The 14762-nt window shown below is 42.0% G+C and overlaps 1 protein-coding gene across 2 annotated transcripts in view; it reads left to right on the top strand.

The window, feature by feature from the left end:
• Positions 1-14762, top strand: part of KALRN (kalirin, RhoGEF kinase) — a 721807-nt gene that overhangs the window by 649089 nt on the left and 57956 nt on the right. Inside the window, exons 41-48 of one of the 2 annotated variants that reach the window (XM_019522566.1) lie at positions 2567-2653; positions 3574-3666; positions 5194-5244; positions 5829-5906; positions 7242-7427; positions 8503-8674; positions 10351-10589; positions 11910-12157. In XM_019522566.1, the coding sequence (XP_019378111.1) occupies positions 2567-2653; positions 3574-3666; positions 5194-5244; positions 5829-5906; positions 7242-7427; positions 8503-8674; positions 10351-10589; positions 11910-12157 (1154 nt within the window). Of the gene's footprint in view, positions 1-2566; positions 2654-3573; positions 3667-5193; positions 5245-5828; positions 5907-7241; positions 7428-8502; positions 8675-10350; positions 10590-11909; positions 13082-14762 lie in introns of those variants that run through there. The other variant, XM_019522565.1, reaches the window with a different exon arrangement.

Here is a 14762-nt window from a genome sequence, read left to right as displayed (position 1 = left end):
CATTTGTCCACTTTCTGAGGAAGAGCAGCAAAACAGAGCAGGTAGAGCCTCTCCTCCTCCTTTCAGTAACCACGTGCCATTCTCACACAGGGGGCTAGGTTCATAGACATTAGGACTGGAAGGGACCTCGCGCGATCACTGGGTCCAAAGGTTGGAAATAGGAGGAGGCTTCTCTTGTCCTTGTTGTTGGTAGGAGGGAAGGGTGAAAGATCCTTTCTGCTTCTTTGGTTAAAACTTTAGAAGTTGCTACGTGAGCCTGAAAGAAAGGGCGAAAAGTTTTTCTACTCTAGGTTCCCTCCTGGCAGCAGAGGAGAGGCTGGGAGTATTGGAGAACTTATACAGGGACCAGGGCTGGTCAGGGTGGATGGACTAATGGCAAGGACTTCTTCAGCAACGGCCAAAATCTCATATCCATCTAGCCTTTCCAGAAAGTTATCATGTCTTAATTTAGAACTACTTTTTAGAATAGTATCCAGCAAGGATTTCATAGGGCAATATATTTTTTATTGAACCAGCTGTGTAGTTAGGCAGTCTCTCAAATGCAAGACACTCTTCTTTGGGTCTGAGGCATTAAAGCCAGAGCAGCATAGTAGTAAAGGACGTTCAGAAGTGGGAGGAGAGAAATTCCCAGAAGTAGCAGACACATGATTAGTGGAAGAAAGGAAGCTGATTACTGGGAGATAAAGGCCCATCAAAAGGGAGGAGGGCTTTCATATGTGAAAAGAATTCAGGAATTGGGTAGGTTTTATAATGTGCCATTAAACCAATATTAGTGTTAAGGTCATGGTTTGTAGCGTCCAGCCAGCTTATGAATTTTCCCAGGGTTGTCTTTGAAAGTTGGTAGGTAGACTTCCCTTGAGCATGAGGATAGCGAGGTCACAGGGAGTGGTTGTTCTGTGACAAATGTGCTCCTAATGGTGTTTTTGTGTCTGTCTTTCATTTTTCCTGCAAGAGTTCATTCTGGTGCGATATATATATTGATCCAATGCATCAACTGCTGCACGGACAACTATGTGGGTGAAATTAAATACACACACTATATATAGATAGATATAGATAGCCTTGTCTTAGATATAGATATATATCTGTGTGTGTGTGTTTAATTTCACATAGATATAATTTGTTTAATTTCATCCACATAGTTGCCCTTGCAACATCTGGTGCGTTGGATCGGGTATATCACTCTTTGGGAAAGTCATGGGTAGGAACCACCGATTCTGATGTTTTCATTATGAGGAGGTGTGGGTTGTAGTAGCAGTGCAGATGTTTTGAGGTTAACTGTTTCTTGCTAAGGCAAGGCTGTGTCCCACTTGGTGTCTACTGGGGAGTTTGCTTCTGAGCTTGGCAAGGTTAGAGGATAGGTTGAAAGCCAGGAGCAAAGGATCTGGACGTATTTTTCTCCAGGTCTGATCTTTGTGTGTTGACTGTAGTTGTTCAGTTCTTCTGATTAGTTCCAGTATGGGGTGGTAGGTGACTACCAGGGGGGTGTGGTCACAGGAAGATTTCTTTTTATATTATAGCAGGTTAATGTGGGGTATTTGGATAGCTCTTTCACATGTTAAGAAATAGATTGTACTAGAATGTCCTTGTTACATAAGGGAAGATTTTAGGCTTACACATGTTATCCTCTGAGCAGATGCAGTGGCATCTAAGGGCCTGACTGTAGATTACAGCTCTTTTTTGATGTGCTTGGCATGATTGCTGATCTTTTGGGCTTAAGTCTGGTGGTCTGTGAGTTGTTTTTTGGTGGGGAGGGTTTTGTACGTGGTGATTTGTAGTGTGCCATCTTGGATCTGGATTGTGGTATCTAGAAATTTGATGTCAGTTTAGGAGTATTCCAGAGAGAGCTGGATTTGAAGGGTGATAATATTAAACCTGTGGTAGATGTCAGTGAGTCCAGGTGTTCAGTTCAGGATTAGGAAAATATCATCTATGTAACACGGGTGTAGTGCTGGTTTGGTGCTGTTGCCTAGACATTTTTACTCCAGGTGTCTCATGACGATATATCAAGAGACTATGCCAGAGCCTTGGTTGCACTGAAAATATATACCGGCCGTGTTGAATTTCTCGTGCTTGAACATTCAGTCCATTTTTTTCAATCTTCCGTCCGGCAATAGTGCTACTGAACTCAATGGGACTGTTCAAAGGAAAGCTGTTTGTGGGGATGGATGCTTGAAGCATAAGTCTATTTGTGTCGATGTTTTCATAGGGGGAGGGGCAACAAATTTTGTCTCGTTTCCTTTTAGCGAAGGAAATTGACAGATTGGGTCAGATGGACCAATCCCAGTTCCCCATTGCTGTGCGTCTGGCGTTGTTCTGGTACCTTATGCCTGTAAAAGCAGGGCTTAAAGAGAGACGTATGCTTTTTATAAGATACTCTTGTTCTTAGGTGTAAATGTGCATGTGAAGTTCAAGGGATTGGAGAATCAAGTCCAAAATGCTTTTAGAAAATCAGTGCATTGACAACACCAAGCAGAGCAGTTTTAGCGCTTCCTCCTAGCCTGGCTACTGCAGGCTTTTTATCATTAAATACATGACCAGACTGGCATGCTTTTTGCCTTCACAGGAAAGACGATTGCACATGTACGTGGTGTATTGCCAAAACAAGCCACGATCAGAATACATAGTAGCTGAATACGATGCATATTTTGAGGTAAGCCTGACCATGTGTGCTAGATGCTGTGCTTTTTAAATGTGTGGTGTCTAATTTAATTGGAGGGTTAGCTGACAAACTATGGTTTAGGCTAAACCAAGCATTCATTTATTTTGACTCTATATCTTCTCTTGTGTCCAGGAATGGTTCTTAAATCTGTCTCAAATTCTTATTCCATTAATTTCTAGCTATTAGTTCAGCTACTGACTTTCAACAATGATATTTCCTTTTGCCAAACCTCTTTGGTCTGAAGTAGTCTTTCCAGCCTTTCGTCTGTGGGGAGGAAAGTTGAGGGTTTTGACAGGGCATGACTGATTGTTGTTCGGAAAGTATTATTCCGGCCGGCAACTACTGGCAATTGTTGAGTCTTAAATATTGATACTGAGAACCTGCTTTTGTGGAAGTCTTTGGGAACTGACTCGTCTATATATGCTATGTATCTATATATCTGGGGTGCATGTACACGTGTGTGTATATAAATAGTGTGTGTGCACAGATGCAAGAAGCTGGTTTCAACAAAGGGCAAGTGCTTCATTTTAATAAAGGGTACAGGTCATTATATCGTATCAGACATTTAAGGCTTTCTGTTTGACCCTGACCCCACTGAAGTCTGAAGGGCGGACTCCTTAGCTGTCACTCCAGCTGGAAGCAAGAGTCTCAGGCTTTATGCCAGCTTCCAACCAGGAGAAGATGCTTGCCAAAATGTGACACTGTCAGAGTCTTAAATCATAGACTTCTAAAATATTTTCGTGAAGGATGAAGAGAAGACTAAAGAGAGCAATCTTATACTGAAACGAATGTCACTTGACACACTCGATTGCATCCTGCCTTTCTTCATGGAATAGTTCTTCGCATGTCTTATTCTGTATTTTGTTGCAATTACAGTTTTTTAATGGCCGCAATTATCAATGTTTTTTCAGGAGCTTCAGCAAGAAATAAACCAGCGGTTAACTCTCAGTGACTTTTTGATCAAACCCATCCAGAGAATAACAAAATACCAGCTTCTACTCAAGGTAATAGAAATCGATACTCAAGATAAAGTTGGAGTAATCGGAGACTGGTCTCTTGAGGTTTCAGATGCTTTGATATATCGTGACAGGAAAAATAAGTCATGTAAGCAAGTGTATTCCTGGTCTGTATGATTGCATTGGAATTGGAATAATCACAATTTCAATATGTCTTTTTTTTTTCTTTTTTTAATTGAAAAATATTGGGGGAATTAAACAACTTCTACAGAAAAATCTCATTTTGAGTTCATCTTTCTCAAAAGGAAAACTGAAATCATGTACTATTTCTGTAATTTCTTAATTAAGCATTTTGGGAAGGTGCCCAGCTCATTACTGAGTTTTGTTGGAGGAGAAAATAACCCTAGCAAAAACTGAGGAAAACAGTTGTATGGTAGAGAATAGGATTTTCCCCCTCCCTAGTTTAATTTTTTCAAACTTCCTATTGAATAAGTTTCGAATGAGAGTGCTTTTTCCATGAACAACCCAGAGGGAAACTTCCCAGTGCTCGAGTCAGCTCTAACTGAAACAGACCTACAGCTGCTGCTAAAACAAAGTAGCAATGGTGGGGTAGGAGGTGGAAGTAGTCTCCAGGTGTTGTGTACTGAACTTTGAAATATTGATGTCCTGTGTCCCACAACGAGAAACTAAAGTCTAAATTTTCCAGTGTATGTAGTTTCGGATGTCATCTTGGAAACCTGTCTTAGTTTTCCTTCCCTCCGCCCGCTCCGAGATTAGGGCCCCCATAGGTGACTTGGCCACAACTTCAACTTCAAAGCACTCCTGAAAATCCAGTCTTGGCAAGGTATCAAGTTGAATGCCCCAAATTAGACACTTCTAGAACTTGGGCCGTAATCACTAACACTACTGGGATTCTTGGTTTTTTTCCTCATTTGAACTAAAGTCTCAGACTGTCATCTGCCTGCATTTTTGCTGATTGCCATGAAAAAGTAGTAGTTCCAAAGATGATTGTGTTAGTCGACACTAGAGGTGGGCAAAATGCGGCCCGCGGGCCAGATGTGGCCCGCTAGGCCATTCTATCCAGCATGCGGAGCCTATAAAAAATTTAGAAAATTAATATTTATCTGCACCTGGCTGCCTGGCCTGCGGCCCTCGATGACTTGCCAAAACTCAGTGAGCGGCCCTCTGCTCGAAATAATTGCCCACCCCTGGTCTACACAATCTCCAGATGGTATCTACACGTGTGTCATCTTGTGGCTTAAAATAAGAGACTAAGGCAGCTTTCCCATGTACTAGTAACAGTTCAGTCCATTTCAATATGCAGATTTCAACCAGTCAGTTGACCTTGGGTACTATTTTCCCCATCTATAGAAAGGGTATAACAGTAATGTTAAATGAGTTAATCAAAGCTTGCTTATGTGATAGGATAAATAAGTTTCTCTGGTATCCTCAGAAATGAAGTGCTATCAAAGTACTTTTTTTCACTTTCAGTGGAGTTACATTCTGCTGTTCACTTTTTGTGGAGTAATTGCTTTCCTAAAACTTGCTAATGCAAACTGCCTTCATTGTCTTTAGGACTTCCTGAGATACAGTGAAAAAGCTGGACTGGAATGTTCTGAGACAGAGGTACATAGGCAATATTGATATATTAATTCATCTGTATATTGCAGCATAATGCAGTATGAGTTTGAATAGAGGAAATGCCCACTGATGTTTGGCAATGATCAAAGAAGTGGGCGGGGGGGGGAAAGAAGTGGGACATACAAGTTAAACCAGAAGCAAAACTAAACTCTGCTGGATGTAGCATGGGATGTCATGGTAGAGTGGTTAAAATCATGCTATGGCTTCAGAGATGTAAGTTTTCACCTTCACATCAGGCTTGTGCAATAGGCTGCCTCCAATTGTAACTGGGTGCCTGGTCACTCAGGCTGGGATGTTGAAGATGACTGGATGTTATTATGGTCCTTGTGTACCATTGGCTACAGCACTGGCTGGTGTGGGCAAAGTATGCCTTATGGGCTGCTGGGCTTTAGAGGATTTTCAAATGGGGCATAGTAGAGGCACCCCAGAATTTAACTGGCATGGGTGAAAGTCCTAGGTCCAAACGTATGCTTCATTGGGTCCTTGTTTCAGGGCAGCATTGACTCGAATGTTTGCCGTTAAGGTTCCCTCTGGCTTTCTCCTGACTGTTCAAAGTTCTTCTTTAACAGAAAGCAGTTGAATTAATGTGCCTTGTACCAAAACGTTGCAATGATATGATGAACCTGGGCCGTCTTCAGGGCTTCGAGGTATGTATCTCAATTATGCTTGTTCGGTGTTTTAGTGCTCAAGGAGCTATGGGTCATCAAAAACAACACGGGAAAATCCCCAAACTTTCTCTAGTTTTGTTAGCCAGTACCCCACCCCACATGGCACATGTTGGTCCTTTTGTGAGATCCCAAGGTTGAAAAGGAGTTGTATCCCTCTAGTCCCAAAACAGCATGACAGGTGGTATATTGCTTCTCCACCTGTGGCCTGTTACTGCTCCCCATGCTTAAATGGCAGGTTTGTTTCTACTGCCAGATTCCTGTGGTGGGTAGTGTGGTAACCTATGACACCTGAGTAAGGTACCCTGGGAAGAGAGCCCGTGAACATCTGTATTCAGAGTTCTGCAAGTACAAAGGGAACTCCTGGGTGATTTGCACTACAGTGGTCGAATGGGCATGAATTGGCTGCCCTAGTAAGATGCCTAATCTACAAAACAAGGACCTGCAGGTCTTAAACAATAGAACACAAACCATAATTCCAACAAAAGTCAGATGAGATGGCTGATGAGCTGTACCCACTGGTTAACATGATGATATCATTTCCATTCTTTCCTGCCCATGGCAGGGGGTCAGACTTGATGATCTGCTCAGTTCCCTTCCAACCCGACCAACTATGAAACTATAATCATCCTGTCGTTGTTTTGTGGTACTCCCTGCATTGGTCAATCTGTACTTTAGGTTGAGGACCTCTTGGATCAGGAGCTGGGGGATTGTTTTTCCGGGGTTTTGCATCGGATGCAGATGGGTGGTTAGGACTCCTAAGTGCTATGGTAATACAAATGGGAATGAAATCTGCAACTACTGTATTGTTCTGATTTTATAAATTGACCCCACTTACTGAGGCTTAATTTTAGGAAGAAGAGCTTTTTTTTCCTGAATGCAAGTGCTTTCATTTTGATCTTTTGAAGTGCTTTTGCCTTCCCCAAATCCCACAGGAGATAAAAATGCACTGAAATGTCTAGCTTAGAATATTTATTATATGTATAAAATGCTGCAAGGCCAAAAGTCTGGATGGGAGGGGTCTCATTAGAGTTCAGCTGCATGTAGAAATCCAGTGCATTATTTATGGGTTTTTCTTGGTGGAGGTTAGGTAGACTTGTAGTCAGTCCAGTACAGGTGTAGGAAGAGTTGGAGGCCGTGGGAATGCAGAATGCTGTTAAGCAGTCCTGAGTTCCTGACGTCTCCTTAAGCTGGGGAGGCGTCCCAGTAGTCAGTGTTGCTTGGAAGCCCAAAATACATAAGTCCCATTAGATCCATCCATGGGCTCACGCGGCGTTGTCCTTGCCTGCTGAGGTTAGCACTTTCTTTGTTTCTCAGGGCAAGCTGACGGCTCAAGGAAAGCTGCTGCAGCAGGATACCTTCTACGTCACCGAGCAGGACTCTGGCATGCAGTGTCGGCCAAAAGAGCGGAGGGTCTTCCTCTTTGAGCAAATAGTCATCTTCAGCGAGCTTCTTAGGAAGGGCTCTCTGACACCAGGCTACATGTTCAAGAAAAGCATAAAGGTAAGGAGCGAGAGAAATCCCTACGGTCTGATTGCTTCTTGACCAGGAGTCGTCTCCACGCTCATCTCCACCCTAACTAGATTAACTGAAATAAAACTAAATTGCACACGTTGTGAATAAAATCGAAATAAATGATGTAAATCAGGGTTTCATGAGATCAAATGGATTGATTTGAATCAGTGATTTTTAAATCACTAATGTTAATCGTGATTTAAATTGATCCACCCAAGCTAGTATAGGTGTGGCAATAGACGTTTTAGTTGCTGGAAACAACTCCTGCTTTGTGTACTGTAGAGAGGTTCAGGGGAATAAATCTTTTCCAGGGGCAATACAGCTAGTTTTTGGCTCAGGGACATGAGATGCTTTTCCAGTTAAACAACATTTTAGAGTGATGCAGATGGTGGTGTCCTTCCCCTCTATCTTTTTGTTTTGCTTTTTGAAGAAAAAAAAAAAGCTGGGTTATCTCTGTTTTGTTATCTCTGTTTCCCCTCAGTTGATTCTTATAGTCAGGGACTGAAAATGCCATGATCTTGCTTTGAATTTGTTCATGGTGTTGCATGTTTAGTATTCATGGACAGACATATTTGGAATATCTTGGCTACATGCTGACCCATCTGTCCTTTCCGTCTGATTCATTTTTGTGAGTTTGCAAGGTAAAACACCAGTCTTCCAAGCTGACAGATAATGAACAAGCATGTAAAGTCCCTCCAAATTACATGCATCCAGGGAATTGTGAACCTCTCCGGAAGCAGCTCGGGGAAAGGATATGTTTTGCAAATCTACACAAGTCCTGCAAAGTCAAAGCCGAGCACAATTATTTGTGGGATCATAACCTAATAAAGACTTGGGTAGTAGAGCCCTCGAGATAGAAAAGATTTGATTGGTCCTCCCTGGTGAATTTGTCCCTCTGTATATCCTTGTGTGTTGCCCAGTCACTTTTAAGTGACTCTGATCAAGCTGTCTGTAAGCTTACCAAGCTTACAGGTTTGGAGCAAATCTGTACAGAAATTGTTCCTTATTTGTATGTACTGGTGAGTCTTATGCATTGTAACAGAATTCACTTGCTTTGTTGCAGATGAACTACCTAGTCCTCGAAGAAAACGTGGAAAATGATCCCTGCAAGTTTGCTGTCATGAACCGGGAAACATCCGAGCGAGTGATTCTACAGGCTGCCAATCCTGAAATCCAGCAAGCTTGGGTACAGGACATCAATCAGGTCCTGGAAACGCAAAGAGACTTTCTAAATGGTACATGAACTCTTCTTTATCTGAGTTAACATGGATCTAGGACATTCAAATGTTGCTGTCTTCTATTGAAAACTATTCCTCAGCTTCCTCTGATCAGAACTGATCTTCAGGAGAATGCTAGAGTTTAGTCTGTCCATCAGTAAGTAGGTCTTGACATGGCTCCAGGCTGTATCCCTTAGTATCACCTGTCAGGGTCCTGATATGTAGACTTCCTAGTCTTCACATAGGTGGAAGCTACCTACAACATCATGCCATGCAGAGATCTCTCCTGATTCAGAGTTGCATGGTGCAGGGGGCAGAGGAAACTTGGGTTGTCCTTTGGGCTGAAGTGGATGCATAGGAGTGGGAGTTTGCACATCATCCCACCTCTACCACCTTTTATAGGCCCATGGAGGCTACCCCCAAATGTTGAGATGGCTCTGTGTTTTATTGAAGTTTCCATGAAATTTGTGCCTGCCTCCGGAGTAATTGTGACTAGTGGAGTCTCGGGTTCGGGTCCTGGCAGCCCTCAGATCCCCTATTAAAGTGGATAGCTGGGTTTCTGCAGGTGGTCCAGTAGATCAGCCAGGGCTATGGATTGGTCTTGGGTGTTGTTGGAGATCCAGAACCTTCACTCTGACCCGTCTCAGTGGTATCTGTGGCAGTCCTCACAAACTTCCTCAGCTCTTCAATGTCATGTTTTCCAGTGCTTGCCTTCCACTTAGACCGAGACATTTTAAATATAGAAACTCAAGGGCTATATAAGAAATCACACCCCTGTTTATTTTGGTACAGAGAGTCCCTGCACTGAAGAACTTCCCGTTAAAGTAAGGAAGGAATTGAAAGTGAGGGCAGCTTACCAAGCTTCAGTAATAACATTAACATGCCACTGTGCTAATATTACGTTCTGCAAAAAACTGCCTGGAAGTCAAGGGAGCGACTCCAAATATGGGTCCTTTTTTTTTAAATTTCAGAAGAACATTTGGTTTAAAAGTTGGCCTAAGTCAAGAAAGGAGATGTTTCTTAACTCCTTTTTAAAAGCATGACAGAGCACATCAAATCGGGTGTTGTTTTGAACAAAACATTTCATTTTGTTTCAGGTCAAAATTTTTCCAGGCTTTTGTTTTGACCTGGACCAAAATATTCTTCTTAGTTTTGTGCTTTGGTCCACTTGCTGATGCGTCTCTGTGAACTGTGGGTCTCTTTTCTCATTTTTGGGAGAAATGCTGCTTCTGTTGTGGTTTTTTGACCAGATTAATCTGATGCCATGACACTTTGCCCAGCAATGGGAAAGTACATGGCAAGTCGCTCAGCTTTCCATTTTAGCTGGCCTACTTGACAGACTATGAATTTTCTGGAAAGGATCTATCTGGAGCTGTTGAAGTTACATGACACACACACAACATCCATCACCGAGGATTGCTTTATATATGCGATTTCAAATAAGAGTTTGCTTGTTTCTTTTGTGAAGGCGTAATTTTTTACCATGTTCTTGGATCAGATGATCAGTTCTTCAGTGCAAGAGTAGTGGGAGTCTTGTATTAAATCCATGTGCGGTGCTATGTAAAGTGATCTCAAGATGCCTAATTGGAGCAAGTGGAGGAGCATGTTTGAAGTGGTTAATATCCTGTGTACTGTATGTTAGGGTACATGGCATTCCAGGAAGTGGTACCTCTAATTCTCTTCCTCTCTTGCAGCACTGCAGTCTCCTATCGAGTATCAACGCAAAGAAAATAGCTCAGCAGTAATGAGGCCCCAAACTAGTAGGGTGCCTCAGCCCAACAGCAGACCCTATTCTTCTGTTGCAGTCAGCTCTGAGAAGCCTTTGAAGGCTGCAAGCCGTAACCCATCTCTCCCACCCTTGAAGATATCTACCTCCAATGGCAGTGCAGGGTATGAACACCAGCAGCCTGGGGACAAATATGAACAAAGCAAGGTACTGAACTTACCCGATGACAATTGTTACAGCCCAACTGTTTGTACCCATGACAATCCAAGAAGCTTAACAATAATTAGAAGCTAACCAGGTCAGTCGAAATCAGCCTACTGAACAAGTGCAGGTGACGCACAGTAAATTGGCCCAGTTCAAAGATAAGCCTACTTATTAGTTCCTTGAGTCTGGCCTTCTGCTTAGCAGTACCTAGTGTCAATAGTAGCACCCAGACAGAGCTTGACAATACAACTTAACTGCTTAGAAAACAAAGTTGTAAATGAACTTAGTACTCATGAAAGAAGCCACATCCACTGATTTATATCAGTTTGCTCTATATGGCATCATAGAAAAGTAGGCCTAGATGGCATCTCAGGAGGTCATCTAGTCCAAGCCTCTGCTTGAAGGCAGGATCATCCTAGACAAGTGTCTAGCCTGCTCTTAAAAGCTTCCATGGATGGAGATGCCACAACGTCTCTAGATAGCCTGTTCCAATGCCTGACCACCGTCGGAGTGAGATAGGTGCGTCTTGTACCCAACCTAAATTTGCCTTGCTGCCATACAAGGTGGTTAACTCTTTGTCTGGCTCCCGGCAGACAGAAAGTAGTCTGTCACCATCCTGTGTATCACAGCCCTTCAGATAGCTGAAGACTATTATCGAATCCCCCTTCAGTACAGCTGGTGTGCGAACTTCCACGTCCCTCCTTAAGCAGGGTCCTGGCATACTGTCCTGAAGAGGTCATCCCTAAGAAGGGTTTGAAGTAGTTTAGTGTTTGCCCTTTCTGAGGCTGGTATCAAGTTGTGTCAGTTGTGGAGAAAGACATCAACACCCCAAGAAACTCTTAAGTGCAAACTGACCTGAGACTGTTCACACAGGCCACCACTGATCATGAAAATACATTATCAGATGGTGAAAGCTTGTGGGCCTTGCCAAAGCAGCATTTGAACAAGTCAAACCGCTGTACAATCTGTACCGGCTGTTGTGAAGAGGCTGAGTGTTCACTTCACCGGCAAACATCAGCCTTCACTGCTCTTTTTGCCTGCTCCAATCCATTGCAACAGCGGTTTTATCCCAGGGGTGTTCTTGTTTGCATCTTAATGCAGAGAAACCAGTATGGTTTATAACACGAAGCAGGACTCTGTCTTAAATTGTCTTTGTATTTGGATTTCTATATGCCTTCAAATTCTTAAATACTTTATTTTTGCTATTATAAACATACAGATTAAGTATTAAAAAAATGGAAATGGCTGCGACTGAAAGAGAAGAATTCCAGCCTACTCCTGCTAAACCTGCCTTCAAATATTTCCATTGTGTCCACTTCACAGAATGACCTGGGAGGGTGCAATGGGACCTCTTCCATGGTGGTAATCAAAGATTACTATGCACTGAAGGAGGACGAGATCTGCGTGAATCAGGGTGAGGTGGTTCAGATCCTCGCCATCAACCAGCAGAATATGTTCCTGGTGTACCAGCCTGCAAATGATCACTCCCCAGCCGCTGAGGGATGGATTCCAGGAAATATCTTGGCTCCCCTCACTAAATCCACTACAGATAATACCGACGGAAGCATCAAGTAAGTGCCAGTTGGCTTCCCTGGGAGCAGTATGTGGATTTTTTGAGGAAAAAAAACACAAAACAAAAAAAACCACACACACACAAAAAACAAAACAAAACACCCCCAATGGTAGGGAGTTCCTGCTGGTTTTTATCTACAGTGCCATTGGAACAAGCTGAAATGCTCAATCCACAGCGTGGGGCATCCATGTTGGATAGTCTGGGTTTTGGTTATTTTTGTTCATTGGTTTTTGTTTATACTTTGTACAGAATTAAACCATAGACAGTTTAAAGGCATGTTTTCCGTTGATCCATCTTAAACCAACATGGACCTGTTTTGGACTGGACTTATTTATGTTGTATTAAGTTACTAATCTATATATTGGTTATAACAGCATCTAGCAAAAAAAATATAGGCCTTGTTGGACTGAGGCCTGCTTCTCAAGGAGGAGAAATTTTGTTGTCTATGGCAATTTCTTTGTACAGCTTGTATTTTTTCTTTTCTTTTATTTTGATTTTTTTTTCTGTTCACGGTAACTTTTGTAAAATATTTTTTTTTTGTTTGCAAGACCCTTCCCCCCTTCCAAATACATTCCTGTATAAAGTATTTTGCACTATTTAAAGAAGCTCATATTGATGAAGTCAGGTTGTGCAATATAATGGATAGTCGCAATGTTCATCATTGTACCTGTAATGTAACTAATAATTTTAAATGTACTATTTTAAATATGTAAAATAAATTTTCACCATGAGCATGTTTTAATGAGGTAAAAAGGACTAGTTTGACCCTCTTTTGGTTTTTTTTGTTATAACATTTTGTTGCTTATTTAACAAATGTGTGGATTATTTTTTTTTTCTTTTCTGATTTTTAGAAATTTGTCAGTCTGAAATGACTAATGCAAGAAAGTGGTTTTTTGGTATTAAATACAGAAGGTACAACCCCCTTTTTAGTAATACCTGTTCATTTCTTTAACATCTAAAATGACTAGATCATAATGCATGATGGATGCTATGAACTGTTATCTCACATGAGTGCCTCAAGGTGTAGATTCACATGGAAAAGCCTTAATTGCCAATTAAAAAAAATCATATGATCTCTTCTAAAGTTTCAATTGTGCCAGATAACATTGGGTTTACTTGGAGATAATAATTGGTTCAAAACTGAGAGTTCAGTCTAGATGTATTCAATGCACAGCGTTAATTTAGCATGTCTCGCACCTAGGGTCTTGTGGGCACTCTTCTCCAGCACTGGTGTGGTGTGCCAGTATCTTTATCCCAGTGCCAGATCTCCAGTAACTACTGTCAGATTGAATTCCCTGTACAGCCCATTCTGCAGTGATCTCTGCAAGGAAAATTGGATAAAACTGGATAATACATGTTTCACTTTTTTTTTTCTTCTTCTCCCCTGTGTGAGATTTAAATGTTCAGACATTCTCTTCAGATTACAAAAAACACAGCTACTTGAATGGACTTGCTCTTTTAATATGCATCTGGTTTAAAAAGAGAAAAAAATGACTACTGTGGGTGTTGGCTGTGGCCCTTCCCATGCTGCCATACTATGTGTCTTAAAAGAGAGGACTCATCTGTATGTGTACTTTCCTGCAGCGGTTGCAGTGTGATGTTCACACCCGTCTATGTATGCGGTCTTGCTGGTTCTTGGCCAAAATTGGAGAGAGTCTAGAACTCATCAACCCTGCCCCTTGACTGCATTATCTGTATCTGGAAAGGAAACCTAAGCTGAACTCTCGTGACGGTTCTGATATGTTGAATAACTTGCTCCTGCCCTGCATATGCAATCTGGATCTTCCCCCAAAGTGCCCGAATGTTATACCAGAGCTTATTGTACCTGGCAGGCGTAAGAGGTTGGCATAATATCCTAGCTTTCTGGTGCTCATCTGAACAGAACCTCAATGCCTCTTTGCAAACATTAGTGCATGCGACTTCATTAGTGTTGCTCTAGCATGGGAAACTCTATTGCTGAGTATGAGAACAGTTGCACTTTGTCCACAAAACCAGTTTAGTCTTAGGCTGGAGTTGCCAGTAGCCTTGTGTATCGGGTGTAATCTGATGTCAAAATATAACAAAGCAAGAACCTTTTAGAATGGGAACTGAGTGTTCACGGAGGGATGTCTGCTCTTTCTGGAGTTGAAAAGTCCTACCTTGCTAACATATCACATTTTATTGGTACTGCAGGTTATCGTTGGGATTACATGCACCTTTCTTTGTAAAATGTGTCAAGGTACTGTAGATGCAACATATGCCAAACATTGGGCTTTCACCATGCAAATCAAATTTGCATGTTTTAAACGTGGTGCAGATGTAGTGTAATGCTTTTCACCTGGATCCCAGCTCATCATGCTGCTGCTCTCCGAGAGCTTTCTGCTTTAGACAAACATTTTGAGGCGGAGGAAAAAGCACTGTTCAAGCTAAATTAAAACCATATGTAATGCAGTTTTGTTTTTCTTAATTTGATGTCTGCTCCAAGATGTGATTTCTACTGCCTCCACAGCATTGCTCTAATAAAAGGTGACATGACTTTTCCAAGGATAAAGTCCTCAGTAATGGCGGTGGCTACATAATGACAGTTGCCTATTCCAGTCTCTGTTTAGTCAAAAAAAAAAAAA

This window comes from Gavialis gangeticus, unplaced genomic scaffold, assembly GCF_001723915.1.
Source record: "Gavialis gangeticus isolate Ggan-Ray unplaced genomic scaffold, GavGan_comp1, whole genome shotgun sequence".
Lineage (NCBI taxonomy): Eukaryota > Metazoa > Chordata > Crocodylia > Gavialidae > Gavialis > Gavialis gangeticus.
Note: the sequence above shows the minus strand (reverse complement) of the source record. Positions and strands in the feature narration are given on the sequence as shown.